Source organism: Poecile atricapillus, chromosome W (assembly GCF_030490865.1).
Source record: "Poecile atricapillus isolate bPoeAtr1 chromosome W, bPoeAtr1.hap1, whole genome shotgun sequence".
Lineage (NCBI taxonomy): Eukaryota > Metazoa > Chordata > Aves > Passeriformes > Paridae > Poecile > Poecile atricapillus.
Genome location: NC_081288.1, coordinates 107,363,764 through 107,383,682, shown reverse-complemented (window position 1 = coordinate 107,383,682; position 19,919 = coordinate 107,363,764). Strand labels below are relative to the sequence as shown.

Genomic DNA, 19,919 nt, shown 5'->3' with positions numbered 1-19,919 from the left:
TAATATTAATGATAACATTAATATTAATGTTAACATTAATATTAATGTTAATATTAATGTTAATATTAACAATACAGGAATTCCCAGGGTGGTTTCTTGGGAGCACTTTTGGGGCAGGGTTTTTGGGAATTCCCAATTCCAGGGGCATTTTCCCAGCGGGATTTTTCGGAATTCCCAATTCATGGTGGATTTCCTGGTGGGGTTTTTTGGGAATTCCCAATTCCCGAGGCATTTTCCCAGTGGGGTTTTTTGGGAATTCCCAATTCCAGGGGCATTTTCCCAGCGGGATTTTTTGGGAATTCCCGATTCCAGGTGGATTTTCCAGTGGGAATTTTTGGGAATTCCCGATTCCCGGGATATTTCCCGGCGGATCCTTACGGGAGATGAGGCTGTCCATGTGCTGGGGCAGGTACGGAGCCCAAGCGTCGATGGTTTCCTTCCGCCCCGACTGCTCCATCCTGCGCAGCTCGGCCAGCAGCAGCGCCTGCGCTGCCTCCCGCACCTGCAGAACCCAAACTGGTTAAACTGGGAGCACTGGGAGCCACTGGAAATGGCTGGGAACCACTGGGAATCATTCCTGGTTAAACTGGGAGCACTGGGAATCATCCCTGGGGCTGCTCCATCCTGCGCAGCTCGGCCAGCAGCAGCGCCTGTGCTGCCTCCTGCACCTGGAGAACCCAAACTGGTTAAACTGGGAGCACTGGGAGCCACTGGGAATGGCTGGGAACCACTGGGAATCATCCCTGGTTAAACTGGGAGCACTGGGAATCATCCCTGGGGCTGCTCCATCCTGCGCAGCTCGGCCAGCAGCAGCGCCTGTGGCACACAATGGGTTAAACTGGTTAAACTGGGTAAACTGGGAGCCACTGGGAACCACTGGGAATCATCCCTGGGGAACTGGGAGCACTGGGAATCATCCTACATAAACTGGGAGCCATCCCAAATAAACTGGGAGCACTGGGAATCATCCCTGGTTGAACTGGAAGCCATCCCAAATAAACTGGGAGCACTGGGAAACATCCCAAACAAACTGGGAACATGGGAACAGTTCCCCACGGGCCGTGAGCGCCACTCCAGCCATTCCAGAGGGAACATTCCTGGATAAAAACTTTGGGAAGAGCATTCCCAGAATTCCCAGCTCACCTCCAGGCACCGATCCTGCCAGCGCCGAGCCAACATCTCCAGCAGCGGCGGCCGGAATCGCTCCAGCCCCAGCAGCTCCGGGAGCATCACACAGTGCATGGCAGCCAGCTGGCTCCAGCCTGGAAAACATGGAAAACTCATCCCAAAAATCCATCCCTGAAATCCCAAAAATCCCAAACATCCAGCCCAAAAATCCCTAAAAAAATCCCCCCAAAAATCCCAAAAAATCCCCCAAAAAATCCCAAAAAATTCCCCCCAAAATCCCCCCAAAAATCCCAAAAAATCCCCCCCAAAAATCCCTAAAAAAATCCCCAAAATCCCACCAAAATATATCCAAAAATCCTAAAAAATCCTCCAAAAAATCCCAAAAAAATCCCACCCTAAATCCTCAAAAATCCCAAGAATCTCAAAAAAATCCCCCCAAAAATCTCCAAAAAATCCTAAAAAAATAATAAAAAAAATTCCCCCAAAAATCCCCTCAAATCCCCAAAAACTCCCCCCAAAAAATCCCCAAAAATAAAAGAATCCCAAAAAATCCCCCCAAAAATCCTAAAAAATCCCCCAAAATAAAAAAAATCCCAAAAATCCAAAAAAAATCCTATATAGTCCCCAAAAATCCCCAAAAAATTCTCCAAAACCTCCCCCCCAAAAAAAAGAATCCCAAAAAATCCCCCCAAAAATCCCAAAAAATCCCCCAAAATCCAAAAAATCCCCAAAAAATGCCCCCAAAAATCCCAAACATCCCAAAAATCCCAGAAAAACTCAAAAAAATCCCCAAAAAATCCCCCCCAAAATTCCAAAAAAATTCCAAAAAAATCCCAAAAAATCCCCCCCAAAAATCCCAAAAAAATCCCCCCAAAAATAAAAAAAAATCCCAAAGAATCCCAAAAAATCCAAAATAATTCCCCAAAAAATCCCCAAAAAATTAAAAAAAATCCCCAAAACTCAAAAAAAATCGTACAAAAAATCCCCAAAAATCGTACAAAAAATCCCCAAAAAAATCCCCCAAAAATCCCCAAAAATCCCCCCAAAAATCCCCCCCCAAAAAAAAATCCCCCCAAAAATAAAAAAAAATTCCAAAAAAATCCCCCAAAAATCCCAAAAAATCCCCCAAAATATCCAAAAAATCCCCCCAAAAGTCCCTCAAAAAATAAAAAAAAAAATCCACAAAAAATATAAAAAAAATCCACAAAAATCTCAAAAAATCCCAAAAAATCCCCCCAAAAATAAAAAAAAAAATCCCCCAAAAACTCCCCAAAAAAATCCCCAAAATCCCCCCAAAAAATCCCCAAAAATCCCCCCCAAAAATTCCCAAAAAATCCCAAAAAAATCCCAAAAAATCCCCAAAAATCCCCCAAAAATTCCCAGGCAGCTGTTAAATTCAAATTTAAATATTACAATATGCAAATAAATCCATTATAAATGAATAAATTGCAGATGAAGCCGGAATGAGATGTGAGGTGAGCAGGAAAAGGAGGAAGAGGAGGAAGAGGAAGGAGGGAATACCTTCATTGACCAAGAAACAGGGATGGAAAGCGGAGCTGTCGGCGGGGCCGGAATCCGCGCCGGGAGCAGCGGCTTCAGCAGGAGAGAAAAGGGAATAAAAGAGAGAAAAGTGAGAGCAGAGCCAGGAGAGCAGCACAGGAAAATTAATATTCAAATTAAAATTAATATTAAATTCAAAATTAATATAAAATTCAAAATTAATATTCAGACAGAATAGGGAATAAAAGAGAGAAAAGTGAGAGCAGAGCCAGGAGAGCAGCACAGGAAAATTATTATTTAAATTAAAAATTAATATTCAAATTAAAATCCAATTCCAAATTAATATTCAAATTAAAATTAATATTCAGAAAGAAAAGGAAATAAAAGAGAGAAAAGTGAAAGCAGAGTGAGGAGAGCAGCACAGGAAGATTAATTCCATTCAAAATTAATATTCAAATTAAAATTAATATTCAAAATTAATATTCCTGCAAAGGAAGTTTTTCATTCCCTTGTTTGATTTACCCTAAGGAAGTTTTTCATTCCCTTGTTTGATCTGTCCTTAAGGAGGGTTTTATTACCTTGTTTGATCTGTCCTTGCACAGCGTGGCCGGTGGTCGGAGGCTTCCCCTTGCCCATCTCGGGGGTGCCTGGTCTGGGTGGCCTAAACAGGAGACAGGTGAGGGGAGGGACAGAGGTGAGCTCCAGAGCCTGGGCTGGGGAAACTGAGGCTGGAGAGGGGTGGGGAGCCCGGGGATGGAGAGGGGTGGGGAAACTGAGGATGGAGCAGCTCAGGGAGCCCCAGCACCCCAGCTCAGGGAGCCTCAGCACCCCAGTTTGGAGAACCCAAGCCCAGAGCACCATGGGGAACCCCATCACCCCAGTTTGGAGAACCCATCACCCCAGTTTGGAGAACCCAAGCCCAGAGCACCATGGGGAGCCCCAGCACCCCAGTTTGGAGAACCCAAGCCCAGAGCACCATGGGGACCCCATCACCCCAGTTTGGGGAACCCAAGCCCAGAGCACCATGGGGACCCCATCACCCCAGTTTGGGGAACCCAAGCCCAGAGCACCATGGGGAACCCCATCACCCCAGTTTGGGGAACCCATCACCCCAGTTTGGAGAACCCATCACCCCAGTTTGGGGAACCCAAGCCCAGAGCACCATGGGGAACCCCATCACCCCAGTTTGGGGAACCCAAGCCCAGAGCACCATGGGGAGCCCCAGCACCCCAGTTTGGAGAACCCAAGCCCAGAGCACCATGGGGACCCCATCACCCCAGTTTGGGGAAGCCAAGCCCAGAGCACCATGGGGAACCCCATCACCCCAGTTTGGGGAACCCAAGCCCAGAGCACCATGGGGAGCCCTAGCACCCCAGTTTGGGGAAGCCAAGGCCAGAACCCCAGCTCTGGGACCCCATCACCCCAGTTTGGAGAACCCATCACCCCAGCTCTGGGACCCCATCACCCCAGTTTGGAGAACCCATCACCCCAGTTTGGGGAACCCATCACCCCAGTTTGGAGAACCCATCACCCCAGTTTGGGGAACCCATCACCCCAGTTTGGGGACCCCATCACCCCAGCTCTGGGACCCCATCACCCCAGTTTGGGGACCCCATCACCCCAGTTTGGGGCCCCCAAGGCCAGAACCCCACCGTGACCCCGCTGGGTACCTGGCAGGCCCTTTCTTCATGTGCTCCCCGATGAAGGTGGCGTTGGTCATGCTCATCAGCGTGTTGGCCAGCGAGATGACGGACAGCAGGTGCTGCGTGGTCACCGCCCGCGACACCCCGTACGTCCCCCGGCCCGAGCCCTCCGTCACCGCGCCCCCGGGCCGGTTGTAGCCTGGCAGCATCAGGGACATGTGGCCACCCCGAGAGAGGAGGCCGAAGGACACGGAGCAGTGAGGCTTCAGCATGCCCAGGCGGTCCAGGCACAGCTCGTCCAGCCCGGAGTTGAGGCCCCAGGCGTGCAGGCAGGACATGAAGAGCTTGGCAGTGTCCATGGTCAGGTTATATTCCAGCAGAGTCAGCGGTTTGGATTTGCTGGAGCGATATTCCGGATCGCCGTCCTCCCTCCTCTGCCTCGTGGCCTCCTCATCCTCATCCTCATCGTCAAGCAGGTGCTCCTTGATGTTCTCCTTGATGGTTTCCTTCACCTGCTGGAAGAGCACGGCCGCTCTCTTGCCGGTGAGGAAGGAGCCGCCCTTGTCGGAGCTCCCCGCGGGTTTCTGGAGGCTGTCGGGGGCCAGCAGGGTGGCGTTGGGCCGCGCCGCCTCCTCGGTCAGCAGCTGGATAATCAGAGCCTCCACGTCAAAGAACAGCACGTGGATGTCAGGGTCTGTTATGTTGGTCTTGATGGCCTGGACCATCAGGGAGTTGTGGGAGTATTTGGGTAAATTCCCCTGGAAAAGACAGAGAAAGGATTGGAATTTCCATTGGGAGAGCTGAGCTCAAAAAGCACAGAAATTCAATTTACAGGAGTTCAAAACCCACAGGAATTCAATTTACAGGAGTTCAAAATCCACAGAAATTCAATTTACAGGAGTTCAAAATCCACAGAAATTCAATTTACAGGAGTTCAAAAACGACAGAAATTCAATTTACAGGTGTTCAAAAAATTCAATTTACAGGAGTTCAAAAACCACAGAAATTCAATTTACAGGAGTTCAAAATCCACAGAAATTCAATTTACAGGAGTTCAAAGGGAAACTGAGGCACAAGTTCACATCTTCTCCTGATCCCGGGAGATCTGAGCAGTGTTCCAAAGGAAAATTCAGCTTTTGGAGCGTTGTTCTCCCTGACACCTTCACCAGGACAGGAAACACCCAGGGAACAGCGACAAACACAACATTCCTGAGCATTTTTCCATTTTTCCAAGTTTTCCATGGTGGTGGATCTCTCAGGAACGTGAGGAGGAGCTGGGAATGGAGCTCTGTTGTTCTCTGCTGGCCTCATCATCACCACAGGAACCTCAGGAACATCTCAAGGAACAGGATGGAACCCTGGGTGCCACCTGGGTGACCTTGAGGAGCTCCAGACCATCACAACCACCATGGAAAACCTCCCAAATTTCCATTCTCTCCATCCAACCATGCTCACCACCCACCTTATCCGAGGCTTCTGAGGCCAGCAGGTTGGTGGCCAAGGTCTGCAGCTTCTGCTGGGCCACGTTCTTGAGGGCGGCCAGGCTGCGGCGGGTCATGGCCTGCTTCAGGTTGACGGCGGGGTGGCTGAGCGCGTCCAGGGCGGCGGGCACGGCCTCGTCGCAGGCGCTGAGGATCTCCACGGCTGTGATTCCCATCACGCAGCGATCCAGAGCTCCTGCGGCAAATGGAAATGTGGAAATGATGGAATTCCACCTGAACCTCTGGGAATTTCCCTCAGGATGGTTCTCTACTGAACACCTGGAGTGAGGAATTCCAGGTGGAAATGTGGAAAAGGATGGAATTTCCCTCAGGGTGATCCTGTGCTCAACACCTGGAGCTCCTCACTCCAGGTGGAAATGTGGGAATGATGGAATTCCACCTGAAGCTCCATGGATTTCCCTCAGTGTGATCCTGCAGTGAACACCTGGAGTGAGGAATTCCAGGTAGAAATGTGGGAATGATGGAATTCCACCTGAAGCTCCATGGATTTCCCTCAGTGTGATCCTGTGCTGAACACCTGGAGTGAGGAATTCCAGGTAGAAATGTGGAAATGATGGAATTCCACCTGAAGCTCCATGGATTTCCCTCAGGGTGATCCTGCAGTGAACACCTGGAGTGAGGAATTCCAGGTAGAAATGTGGAAATGATGGAATTACACCTGAAGCTCTCTGAACTTCCCTCAGTGTGATCCTGTGCTGAACACCTGGAGTGAGGAATTCCAGGTGGAAATGTGGGAATGATGGAATTCCACCTGAAGCTCCCTGGATTCCTCTTGCTCCCGTCCCCGGCGCGTCCGGACTCACCGGTGTCCATCTGCCAGACGTAGACGGATCCATCGGAACATCCCACCACCAGGTAATCATCAGCAGGTCTCCACTTGATCACCTGGATGGGGAACAGGTGGCGGGAGGCCAGCATGATGCACTTCCTCTCCCTCAGGCTCAGCAGCCCCACCGAGTGATCGCTGCCCACCGAGCACACGCACTGCTGCACCCGCGCCTGGAAAACAGGAAAAACTCCATTAAAACATGGGAATTATTAAATTGGGATTAAATTAATGAATTTATTCAATTAATCCCCCTGCTGGAACCTGGGATTATTAAATTGGGATTATTAAATTGGGATTCAATTAATTTCCCTGCTGTAACCTGGGTTTGGGATGGGTTTGGCATGGGTTTGGCATGGGGTTGGGATTGGGTTGGGATGGGGTCGGGATGGGTTTGGGGTTGGGATGGGGTTGGGATGGGGTCGGGATGGGGTCGGGATGGGGTCGGGATGGGGTCGGGGTTTGGGATGGGTTTGGGGTTTGGGATGGGTTTGGGATGGGTTTGGGATGGGTTTGGGGTTTGGGATGGGTTTGGGATGGGGTTGGGGTTGGGATGGGGTTGGGGTTGGGATGGGGTCGGGATGGGGTCGGGATGGGGTCAGGATGGGGTTGGGGTTTGGGATGGGGTTGGGATGGGTTTGGGGTTGGGATGGGTTTGGGGTTTGGGATGGGTTTGGGGTTTGGGATGGGTTTGGGGTTGGGATGGGGTCGGGATGGGGTTGGGGTTTGAGATGGGGTCGGGATGGGGTCGGGATGGGTATGGGGTCGGGATGGGGTCGGGATGGGGTCGAGATGGGGTCGGGATGGGGTCGGGATGGGGTCGGGATGGGTTTGGGGTTTGGGATGGGGTTGTTTGGGATGGGGTTGTTTGGGATGGGGTTGTTTGGGATGGGGTTGTTTGGGATGGGGTTGTTTGGGATGGGGTTGTTTGGGATGGGGTTGTTTGGGATGGGGTTGTTTGGGATGGGGTTGTTTGGGATGGGGTTGTTTGGGATGGGGTTGTTTGGGATGGGGTTGTTTGGGATGGGGTTGTTTGGGATGGGGTTGTTTGGGATGGGGTTGTTTGGGATGGGGTTGTTTGGGATGGGGTTGTTTGGGATGGGGTTGTTTGGGATGGGGTTGTTTGGGATGGGGTTGTTTGGGATGGGGTTGTTTGGGATGGGGTTGTTTGGGATGGGGTTGTTTGGGATGGGGTTGTTTGGGATGGGGTTGTTTGGGATGGGGTTGTTTGGGATGGGGAGCTGCAGTTGGAGTCTGGAATACAGAAGAACTGAGATAAGCAGAGCTCCCCACCAGGGAGGACCCCAAAAGAATTCAGCCCAAAGGAGGCTGAGAAACCCAAGAATAAAAAGCAAAACACAGAAGAGATGCAGCAGAAACAGAAAAAGGATTTTGTAGATAAAAGTGACAGAGCTGTGCAGGTGGCAGCTCCTGCATTCCCCTGGTGCAGGAATTGTTATCCTGCAGAACTCACACTGCAGTTTTCTGGTGGAACCAGCAGCTGGGTGATCTCCCCTCCATGCACACAGAAGATGTGTTTCATCTCTCCAGAGAAGATATCCCAGATGATGACGGAGAAATCCACGCCTCCAGAGATCAGGAACCTCTGGTCGTAGCGGGAGGACACCTGGTGAGGGTACAGCAAACAGGTGACCTTGTTCCTGTGGCCTCGAAGTGTCCTGTGAGGGGGCCAGCCTGCCCAAAAAGAGAGGAAAAATGGGAATTCAGCACAATCAGGGGGTGTTGGCTGGGTTGGATGGGCTCTCCCCACCCACCTCTGTGGCCTCAGGGAGACAAAGAGTTAATTTGTTCCACCCCAAACCCCTTGAGAAGGTTCAGGGGTTCTGATGGGGTTTGTGTCCCTGGGGGTTCATCCTTGGGGTGTTTCTGAGCCTCAACTCCACCCTCAAAGGTGGAAACCCTCGGTTCTGTCCCTCAAAAACCCCTGGGTCAGTGAGGAGAATGACACAGACTCTCAGGAGTCAATCACATATTAATTATTAAACTTATATTGTTCTATTTAAGCATTGTTTTTACCCAAACATGGATTTCTCATCATCCCCCCAGCCCCCTAACATTGTTCCTCATGTTCTTTAAACAATAATTCTATCTGATCACAATAATTCTATCTAATCACAATAATTCTATCTAATCACATCTAACAATTATAAATAAAATATATGATAAATGATCATTTATCATTTATTGATTACACAGGTGCAGCTTGACCTGATCTTTAGCAAGCACAAGGCCTAAGATTTCCAGGGCTTTCCAAACCCAACTTTTTTTCTAAATCCCTGAATTTTCTAAGATTTTAAAGCCTTTTACTATCAAAAGGTGGACAAGGTTGTGTCCCTCACTAACCCCCGCTGTGCCTCTGTTTGGAGCTCTCTGTTCTGGATTTGGGTTTGTTCTAATGCTCAATAAATGGTTTTATGAACTGGGATCCCATCTTGTTTGTGTTTGATGTTGATCCCCAGAATCCTGCATCTCCCCTGGCTGCGATCCCGAGCTCTGCACTCACCTCTGCGCAGGGTGTGCTCCCCCTGCAGCAGCTGCACGATTGCGGTCTGCGTGGCGGGGACGATGACGATGCTGCCGTCCTCGCGGCCGCACGCCAGCCGCCCGTGTGCCGGCATGTAGACGCTGGCGGTGACGCGCAGGGGATCGTCAGGAAGAGCGCTCAGCTGGTCGATGATCCCAGCAGGATGGGGACAAAGCTGGTCAAAGGCTTCCTGCAGGGACACTGAGGTGGTGGCACGCAGGCCTGGGAGAGAAAAGAGAGGGAATGGCAGCCCCTGAGATCCAGGAGAACACCCAATTCCAGACAGTGTGGAATTTATGGGATGGTTCTCATGGTGTTACGTGGAAACAGCTGGAAAAGTTGGTTAGGAAAGCTAAAAGTGTGGAAACTGGAGATTTCTGGGGGAATAAAGATAAAAGATGACCTATGGTTAATTAGTTAAAAATAAGTATAAAGATTACCAATTGTTAATTTGGTAAAAATAAGTATAAAGATAAAAAATTAACTATTGTTAATTAGGTAAAAATAGGTATAAAGATTACCTATTGTTAATTAGGTAAAAATAAGTATAAAGATTAAAAATTACCTATTGTTAATTAGGCAAAAAATAAGTATAAAGATAAAAGATTACCTATTGTTAATTAGGTAAAAATAAGTATAAAGATTAACTATTGTTAATTAGGTAAAAATAAGTATAAAGGTAAAAGATTACTTATTGTTAATTAGGTAAAAGTAAGGATAAAGATAAAAAATTAACTATTGTTAATTAGGTAAAAGTAAGTATAAAGATTACCTATTGTTAATTAGGTAAAAATAAGTATAAAGATAAAAAATTAACTATTGTTAATTAGGTAAAAATAAGTATTAAGATAGAAAATTAACTATTGTTAATTAGGTAAAAAATAATATAATGATAAAAAATTACCTATTGTTAATTAGGTAAAAATAAGTATAAAGATAAAAGGTTACCTATTGTTAATTTGGTAAAAATAAGTATATAGATAAAAGATTATCTATTGTTAATTAGGTAAAAATAAGGATAAAGACAAAAAATTAACTATTGTTAATTGGGTAAAAATAAGTATAAAGGTAAAAAATTACATATTGTTAATTTAATAATTATTATTAATAATTTATTAATTATAAATATATATTAATTATAAAAATATGTATTAATCACATTAATGTTAATTTAATCTTGTTAAATGTTATTGATCTCTTGGATCACATCCCATCTTTTAGAAACTCATCCAAGGATGGTGACTGCACCACAACTTTTTGTAAAATACTTTTCCCTTATATCCAATTTATTCCTCCCTTGGAGCAGCTGAACACTGGATGATCCAGTGGAAATGAATCCCTGAAAATGAAGATTTTTCCAAGGAGGAGAGGGTCCAAGTTGGAGAATGTGGAGGAGAAGCAGCAGGGTTTAAACAGCAAGAAGAGGTCGTGGGGTACCTTTTGCACCCTCCTGCTGCTCAGGGCTGTCGGGAACGCTCCAAATGCTCAATCTCCCTGAGGAATCCCCCTGGATTAAGAGCCTGGATCCAACATCTGTGTGGCCATGGAAGAATCGAGTGACAGGAGGACAAATCAGGAGCTGTGGGGAGAACAGGGACAAGCTCAGAGCCCGGCAGGAAATGTTGGGAAGGTAGAATTAGAAAGGAATTATAAATATGACTCTGTCGCCAGAAAGGCTAAGGAAGAAATACAAATGAAAGCAGGGTTTGAATATTCTTTCCTGCAATAAAACCAAGCTGAGACCCCTCTCCCCAACCTTATAAGGAAAGGTCTGAAGGACCCTGAGATAACTAAAAATATGCAAAAACAGTGATTTCTATAGGTCACACACAAATGTTACTGTATTAGGATACTTAGAAAGATTGGATAGTGAAGGAATAGAATATTCAAATGTATAGGTTATATAAATAATTGTAAAAGAGAGTTTGCTCCCTTGGTCTCTCTTGGTTCTCTTGGTTCTCTTGGTCTCTCCTGGTCTCTCTTGTTTCCTCTTCTCTCTCTTACTACGTTCTCTTGCTGCTCTTTCCTGCTCTTCTTTATCCTTTTTCCCAGCTCTCTCACTTCTGTTCTGTTCCTCTCTTTCTTACCAATCTTAAGTCTTGAACTCACATACTCATATTTTACCCTCATTTTTATTGTTCTCTCCGAGCCTGCTTTGAGCTTTATCTGCTGGCTGATATCAGGCTCTCTCTGTCTCTATCCCACCCCCTGAAATAAACTTTTGACACCTAATTCGATTTATAGAGCTCTTTGCTGTGTCTCTGAAAGTGTCTCCTACAGGGAAATCTCCGTGGGAAGAGCCAAACCTGTTTCTCTGCTCGGTCCAAGACGCTGGACAGCAAAGGTGGGATGGGATTCTCCAGGGCTTTCCCCACATCCCTGCGGAAGGAATCGCTGGCTGGCAGGCAGCTGGGTGGAAAAACAAAGAAAAGACTCAAAATCATGGAATTTCCAGCTGTTGTTGGCACCCTGGTGCTCTGATCACGGCAGGAATCCCATGGAATTCCCATGGTTTATCTGGGAATGTTCAAGGTGAGACACCATGGCCATGCAGGAAGAGGAAAGAAACTTTTATTGCTTTTACTATTGTTATTTTCAACCTCTTCGATGCCAAATTTTGATTTTATGGTTTTGTATTTACACATCTTCCCTTACTGGACCAACATCTCGGTGCTCTCCAATTAATTCAGTTTAATTCCAATCAAAAATTAAATATTTGGGGTATTTTTTTGTTCAGTACCTGGCTGGTAATTTATAGATGAAACTTGGACCAACATCTCAGTAGTTCTCCAATTAATTCAGTTTAATTCCAATCAAAAATTAAATAAATGGGTTATTTTTTTAATTGAGTACCTGGCTGGTAATTTATAAATGAAACTTTGACCAACATCTCAGTAGTTCTCCAATTAATTCAGTTCAAATGAATGATGACAGATGAAACTTTGATAAAAGTTTGATAAAAGTTAAACACAGAATCTCAGCAGTTCTCCAATTAATTCAGTTTAATTCCAATCAAAAATTAAATATTTGGGTTTTTTTTTTGTTGAGTACCTGGCTGGTAATTTATAAATGAAAATTTGACCAACATCTCGGTGCTCTCCAATTAATTCAGTTTAATTCCAACCAATCAAAAATTAAATAAATGGGGTATTTTTTTTAATTGAGTACCTGGCTGGTAATTTATAGATGAAACTTTGTCCATCCTCTGTCCACACAATCACTTTATCAGCTGCCACAAAGTCCCCACCAGTCCAGGTCTGCCCATTTTCACTGGGGACTGAGCACAACAGGGAATAATCTCCAGCATCAAAAACCTGTGAGGAAACAGAAAACAAAGTGTTAAAAATTAATTACAATTAACAAATGAGGAATGTGGCTCACATCACACTCACACTGCCCAGGCAGATTTTGGGTTCCACACAACCTTGGAATGCTTTGGGTTGGAGAAGACCTCAAGGATCATTTTGTTCCAAACCCTCAGCACAGGCAGAGATTTGGGTGAAATATCCAGAAATATTTAAATACACAGCAGAGACACATGAGAGAGTTTAACTGTGATTCCCAAGGGAGAAGGAGCCAGGGGCTCTGAAATATCCAGAAATATTTAAACACACAGCAGAGGCACATGAGAGAGTTTAACTGTGATTCCCTTGGGAAAAGGAGTCAGGGGCTGTGAAATATCCAGAAATCCAAATGTTTCCATGTGGTTTAACTGTGATTCCCAAGGAGAATGAGCCAGGGGCTGTGAAATATCCAGAAATCCAAATGTTTCCATGTGGTTTAACTGTGATTCCCTTGGGAAAAGGAGCCAGGGGCTGTGAAATATCCAGAAATCCAAATGTTTCCATGTGGTTTAACTGTGATTCCCAAGGAGAATGAGCCAGGGGCTGTGCCTTACCCTCCAGTACTTGGAGCACACGACGAGGAGCGAGCGCTGCGTGAAGGAGCAGAAGGAAATGCTCTGGCAGTTCTCGCAGTAGATGGGTTTGGATTCCTCCTCAAACACTGGGCTGGTGTCCTGAAACAAAGAGAAATGATGCTCAGCCTGCTCCTGCCTGCTGCAGGTGCCACGTGGAAAGCCCAAGTCATAGCAAAAGGTTTTAAAATGTTAGAAAATTCGGGGATTTAGAAAGAAAGTTGGGTTTGGAAAGCCCTGGGAAAAGCAGGACCTGGAAATGTCAGGTCAAACTTCACCTGTGTGATCAATAAATGATAAATGATAGAATTGTTAGACGTGATTAGATAGAATTATTGTGATTAGATAGAATTATTGTGATTAGATAGAATTATTGTTTAAAGAACATGAGGAACAATGTTAGGGGGCTGGGGGAAATCCATGCCTGGGTAAAAACAATGCTTAAATAGAACAATGTCAGTTTAATAATTAATAACCAGCAGGAGATTTCTCCTCAGATGATAAACATCTCTTACAAGAGATTTCTGTGAGGAGCTGATTTACCTCATCTCCTCTAAAACATTCTCCTTTTATTCATTAGCACCCAGGAGATGCCAAATAACAGAATAATATGAATATTCCTAAAATATTCATGTCTGCTCAGCAAAACATTAACCCAAATAAAAACCAGATTTGGACAAATGGGATATAATCCCACACTTCATTTGGAAATCAGATTTCTGAGAAGGATTAGGAATTCTGGCAACAATTCCCATCAGTGAAGGGAAATGCAGAGATTTTCCAGAGGCTGTGAGCAGCAGGATATCAGGAGCAGGATATCCCAGTGGGAAGAGTCACCTACCTGTGCCCGACTGAGCTCCGAGGTGATGATCCACACCTTGAGGATGCCGGTCACGGACACGGCCACCACGGTGTCCTCTGGGAAACACAAAAATCAGCCTGAGGCACAGGGATTTCCTCACCTGAGCAGGAATGGAAACCTGATCCCAGCATTCCCAGAGTGTTTGATTCCCCATGGAATGTTTATTTGCCAAGATGCTCATGGAATGAGGAATAAATAAAGGCATGAGCAGGAAACACTTTGCAGCAGAGCTCATTTCCAGTTGTTCCAGCTGTTGTGGGGATAAGAGCTGAGCTTTCCCACCCCAGGATTTTGGGAATTCCCAGTTTACAACTCAAGAGAGAAGTGCTTTAATTGGGATTTTGGGAATTCCCAGTTTACAACTCAAGAGAGAAGTGCTTTAATTGGGATTTTCTCCTCAGAGCTCCCCAAACCCCTCAGGAATTCCACACCACCCGAACAAGAGGCTGCTCTGCCACCAGGGAATCACCAGCAGTGAGCAGAAGAAACCTTCAGTGCTCAGGTGACACTTCCAGGTGATCCAGCTGGGACAGGATTCCCAGAAAAGCTGTCCCTGGATTCCCTGGATCTGTCCAAGGCCAGGCTGGACAGGGCTCCGTGGGAAATACTCACCTTGTGTCCTGTTGGAGCGGATGATGGTCATGGAGCTGATCCAGTCAGGAGAAATCTTGGATATCAAGGAATAAAGAACTTCCAGGCTGGTTGCATCCACCACCAGGATTTCAGGATAATGTCCGTGGCACAGGAGCCTCCCTTCCCTCTGCGAGCCGACTGTGAACTGATAGAACTGCCCCGATGGAGCAAGCACGCGTTAGAATCCATGGAAAACAGCGATTTCCCGGGAATTCTGAGGATTCCCAGCTGGTTTTGGAGCTGGGGTGGATTTGCCAAAGGCTGCAGGAGGCATTCCCAGCCTGCCATCCCTCACCTGGATGGCTGTGTGAGCGCAGGCCAGCTTGGTGAACTCGATGCACCGCCCGTCGTTCACGTCCCACAGGCACATCTCCCTAAAATGTGGGAAAACGTGTGGAAAACATGTGGAAAACACAGGGAAACATGAGAAACACAGGGAAAAGACACACAGGGAAAAGACACACAGGGAAACACACACACACAGGGAAACCCACACACAGGGAAACCCACACACAGGGAAACCCACACACAGGGAAACCCACACACAGGGAAACCCACACACAGGGAAACCCACACACAGGGAAACCCACACACAGGGAAACCCACACACAGGGAAACCCACACACAGGGAAACCCACACACAGGGAAACCCACACACAGGGAAACCCACACACAGGGAAACCCACACACAGGGAAACCCACACACAGGGAAACCCACACACAGGGAAACCCACACACAGGGAAACCCACACACAGGGAAACCCACACACAGGGAAACCCACACACAGGGAAACCCACACACAGGGAAACCCACACACAGGAAAACACATGGAAAACACATGGAAAACACATGGAAAACACATGGAAAACACATGGAAAACACATGGAAAACACATGGAAAACACATGGAAAACACATGGAAAACACATGGAAAACACATGGAAAACACATGGAAAACACACACATGGAAAACATGCCAGCCTCCCCAGCCCCCTGCCACCTACAGCAACTTCCTCTGAACCATTTCTTAGGGATTTTAGCCCTTGTTTGTAGGGAAACTCCAAATTAACTGGACTTTCCAGTCCTCCTAAATCCACAGCACCTCCTGTTCTTTACCTGTTTTATCCCTCTCACGGTGCTTTTTCATTTAAAACTTTATATTTGAACTGAATCAGAATCAGAACAGAATCTGGGAGGTGCTTTCCTTCCCATCAGAAAAATAAATTCCCTGTGAAAACTCATTTTGGTTTTAAATCCCATGGGAAGAATTATTTAGCGCTGAAATCTGCACAAGGTGGAAATTCTGAATTTTGACACATTTTCTCCTCAAATTCCTTGCTAAAAGGAATCATTCCCCATCTTTTCTGGATAAAAAAAAAAAATCTCTATTTGGGTATCAATTGCTGCTTCTACCTCTAAACTGCTGCTCTATGACTAATAAATAAATCAAAAAATAAAATGTATTTGCTGAAGAGTTTTTTTCTTGAGGATAAAAATCAAACACGGTGTTGAACATAGGGATAAACTGGGGAGAAATTCCCATTATTGCAGCTCTGCAGTAAAAAACATTTAGGAACTCACCCACTCTCTGATGCACTCACTATATATTGCTTTTCACTGGATGCTGAGGCCTTGGATAAACAAGTGACTGAGGCTGTGTGACCAAAGAGCAGAGCTCTGGGATTGATCTGGGATCAGGGAAAGAAAACAGGGGGTGAAAAATCCCACAAATGACCGGAATAGCCATATCCCAGCTTTCTCCTTCCTGTGTTATATACCTATTAATATGTGGTATATATAAATATTAACACATTTAATTAGCACAGCAGTGCATGGATCATCTTGGGAGACTTTGGGAATGAGAATTTGAGGGGGGGAAAATGCATTTTGCAAACCTCTGTTGGTATTTACAACTCAAGGGCTGAATTTGGCTCAATTCAATTGAAATGGAGTTTGGTTGAATGAAAAAGATTGTGCTGCACATGAAGAGCTTCCCCCTGTATATCCATAAATAAGGGGAGACCTCAGAGCCCCTTCCAGTGCCAAAAGGGACTCCAAGAAGCTGGAGAGGGGCTTGGGACAGGGAATGGAGCTCCAGGAAAAGGGGGAATGGCTTCCCACTGCCAGATGGGATATTGGGAAGGAATTCCTCCTCGTAACACAGAATTACATAGCTCAACTAGAAAGCAACTTTAGAGCAGCTCCAAAAAAATCTTACAGGAGCAGCAAGGAATCCATGAGCCAAAATGCCCCTTTGTACCCTGGCCCGGTGCTGAGGGAAGGGCAGGAGAGGCTGGGAATGTGAATTGTGGATACCTGCAGGTCAGGAGCCAGGTCCCAGAGGCAGATCTGCCCGTCATGGCAGCCGGTGACGATGACGGAGCCATCCACGAGCAGCAGGGAGGAGACGCAGTGCGTGGGGGCGCGCCGGCCCCACAGCACGATGGGCAGCACCAGGCTGTTCCCAGCCATGGCCACGGAGCGCCTGCAATTCCAACAGCACGGCAACATCAGCAACATCCCGGTGAACTTCCCTTCATCATCATCATCACACCAGCAAACCTCCCTTCATCATCACACCAGCAAACCTCCCTTCATCATCACACCAGCAACATCCCGGCAAACCTCCCTTCATCATCACACCAGCAACATCCCAGCAAACTTCCCTTCATCATCACACCAGCAACATCCCGGCAACCTTCCCTTCCTTCATCATCACACCACCAAACTTCCCTTCACTCATGTTCTCACCATCTTTTCCCCTCATGTTTCCCACCCCTTTCCCCTCATGTTTTTGCCATCTTTTTCCCTCATGTTCCCTGCCCTTTTCCCCTCATGTTCCCTTTCCCCCTCCTGTTTTTCCTGCCCTTTCCCCCTCCTGTTTGGGGGATCCCAGGATGCAGCAGATGGACAGACAGACATAACCCCCTAGGTATGAGGCAATGGTGCTGTTTATTTACACACGAGGGGGCTGTGTAAATAAAAAATCCAAACAATTGTTCTTTTGTAAATAAAAGTTGTAAATAAAAAGTCCAAAATATTGTTCTTCAAACCAAGAGGGAGGGGAGTAAAAGGCAGAGGCCAAACAGCACATCCCTGCGCGCACACAAGGATTTTTGCCCAAATCCCTCTTTCTAGAGTAATTTTGAAATAAAAAATGCTTTAAGCCCCAAGGCTGAAGTTGCTTTTATATTCCTGATGTTATTACATCCCTGCTACACAGACACTCATGTTGGAATATGGAATATCCTGCCTTAGGTGAAATCAACCTTGTATAATCCACTGCTAAACTGGATCCTGGCCACTCTCCAGCAGGAAATAGGTACAGCGCTATCTTTACAGCAACATTTTGGATCTTCTGAACGTATTGACACAAAAAACACAGCAGAATTTCAACCATCCCCAGGCCAAAATGGTCTCAATGACTGGGAATTGAAACTCAAGTTGTGGCAATAAAACCCACTCGGATTTGCACAAGATTTAAACCCCACAACAACCCTCTGTTTGTGGTAGCAACATTCCCAGCTCACTGAGCACTTCCACGGTTTTAGAGCTGAGGTTTGCTCATCGGTAAAAAGGTCGTGTTAAATAAATAACCAAACTCTCCTTGTGGATTATCTTGTGGGGGTTTATGCTCTGAACTCACCCCAGCACAAACTAGAGCTCTGATTTAGAGGAGCCAAAACAGGATTCATGGAGAACGATTTTAAAATATGTGTGTTTTCCTGTTTCTTTTTCACTGTCTTCTACCTTGAGGTTGCCAGCAATATTTGCACTTTTCACAGGTCTGGAAACCTGTTTCACAGCACTTCTGAGGGAATAAATGTGAATTATGACAGACGAATAAAGGTCAGCCTGAATGTGAGTGTGGATCCCAGCTCCGCTCCCCGCTGGGATAAGCACAGGTATCCCTGGGATGGATACAAGGAACCAACAGGCAAACAGCAGCATCTGGGAGGTTTCTACCCATCCATCCCAACCCAGATTCCTGTCATTCCTTAGCCATAAAAACCACAGGAATTGTGATCCCACTCCATGAGTGCTGCCACCCTCTGCAGCCAGGGAGCTGTGGAAAAAAGGGGGAAGGGAGGGAGCCAGGGCAGGATAATGAATGGCTAAGGATTACACACGGCTCCCGAGAGGATCCTGACAAGTCAGGGATCAATCGTGGGGTTTCCACAAAATCCACAGCACAAAATCAGTAATATCACATCAAATGAGCCTTCCCAGTAAAGCAGCTCATTTCTGGTCCATCTCCATTAAAAGCTATTTCATTAAGAGCTCACATTTACTGCTCAGGTTCAATAAAGAGCAAAAATCCCGTCTTTCTCTGCACTGCAAACCACACCTGGCCCTGCAGAGTTAATTGTTATGCAATGCTGGATCAATTGCTCTGTCTGGATCATCACAATACAGAAAGAGAAATTAATTCACATTTTAAACGATAGGGTGAAAAAACAAAGAGCTACAATTAAAGCAGGCTGGGAAATCATCATAAAAATGGCACAAAATCAGCAATAAAGCGCCCAGATGCAACAGAACCAAATGCAAAGATCAACAGCGAGAACAAAACCACCCACAGCAAACAGAAATGCCCACCCGATTTTTGTGAGGAAACAAACCAAAAAATGACTAAACCAGAGATGAAAAGCCAATAAGCAACACAAAAATCCCTTCCCACTCCTCTGCTGTCCTGCTAACCAGCTGCATCTTTTAATAAATACAGAAAGTGCCCTGGCAGGGCACAGAATTACTGCTTGAGATCCTGCAGTTCATCATTCTGCATTTAAAGCTGCTTCTGAACATTTCCAAACCCTGAATCAAGGCGATTTTCAAGAGGAACACACAGGAGGATATTACAATATACAAGACATGTAACTAACAAGGCACGTAACTAACCTAAGAAATCCCAGATTCTCCATGTGGAAAACACATTATCAACCCCCTGACAGTCCCATTTCAACCACAGAATATCTCATAGCAAGGCACTGGGAGAGAAAGGAAAAAGAAAAACTACCTCTTTCCTTCTAGGTTTTGACCATGGCAGCGCAAGGCCTTCATAAAAATCTTCCTTTTCAGGAAAAACCACATTTTAATTGCCCAGGCAATTGCAGAGCTTAACCCCAGCAAACACCAACTGCAGCCCCTGCCAGCACCAAAATCCCTTTTTGTCTGAAACAATCAATAATTCCATTTTTTGACATCAGTGATGACAAAGTCCAGGAGCAAATCAACACTGCCCCAGTGGCAAACGGGCCCAAAAGCAGGCAGGGAATCATTCCACAGCCATCCAGAACTCCCCAAACCCATCATTTCCTGCAGAAAAGGGAACTTGGAATGGAAAATGTCACCAGTAAAGCTCTT

General features: G+C 46.1%; 1 protein-coding gene across 3 annotated transcripts in view; it reads right to left on the bottom strand.

The window, feature by feature from the left end:
* LOC131592352 (WD repeat-containing protein 7-like) overlaps positions 1 to 19,919 on the bottom strand; it is a 59,402-nt gene that overhangs the window by 37,604 nt on the left and 1,879 nt on the right. For 2 of the 3 annotated variants that reach the window (XM_058863796.1, XM_058863797.1), the window contains exons 2-19: positions 16,872 to 17,040; positions 16,137 to 16,243; positions 14,851 to 14,929; positions 14,535 to 14,709; positions 13,902 to 13,978; positions 13,043 to 13,162; positions 12,313 to 12,458; positions 11,451 to 11,553; positions 10,582 to 10,723; positions 9,124 to 9,366; positions 8,074 to 8,294; positions 6,577 to 6,772; positions 5,734 to 5,948; positions 4,299 to 5,029; positions 3,207 to 3,289; positions 2,650 to 2,721; positions 1,144 to 1,262; positions 379 to 502 (exon numbers count right to left, since the gene is read on the bottom strand). In XM_058863796.1, the coding sequence (XP_058719779.1) occupies positions 379 to 502; positions 1,144 to 1,262; positions 2,650 to 2,721; positions 3,207 to 3,289; positions 4,299 to 5,029; positions 5,734 to 5,948; positions 6,577 to 6,772; positions 8,074 to 8,294; positions 9,124 to 9,366; positions 10,582 to 10,723; positions 11,451 to 11,553; positions 12,313 to 12,458; positions 13,043 to 13,162; positions 13,902 to 13,978; positions 14,535 to 14,709; positions 14,851 to 14,929; positions 16,137 to 16,243; positions 16,872 to 17,027 (3,109 nt within the window). In that variant the 5' untranslated portion in view covers positions 17,028 to 17,040. The remainder of the gene's footprint in view (positions 1 to 378; positions 503 to 1,143; positions 1,263 to 2,649; positions 2,722 to 3,206; positions 3,290 to 4,298; positions 5,030 to 5,733; positions 5,949 to 6,576; positions 6,773 to 8,073; positions 8,295 to 9,123; positions 9,367 to 10,581; positions 10,724 to 11,450; positions 11,554 to 12,312; positions 12,459 to 13,042; positions 13,163 to 13,901; positions 13,979 to 14,534; positions 14,710 to 14,850; positions 14,930 to 16,136; positions 16,244 to 16,871; positions 17,041 to 19,919) is intronic. The other variant, XM_058863798.1, reaches the window with a different exon arrangement.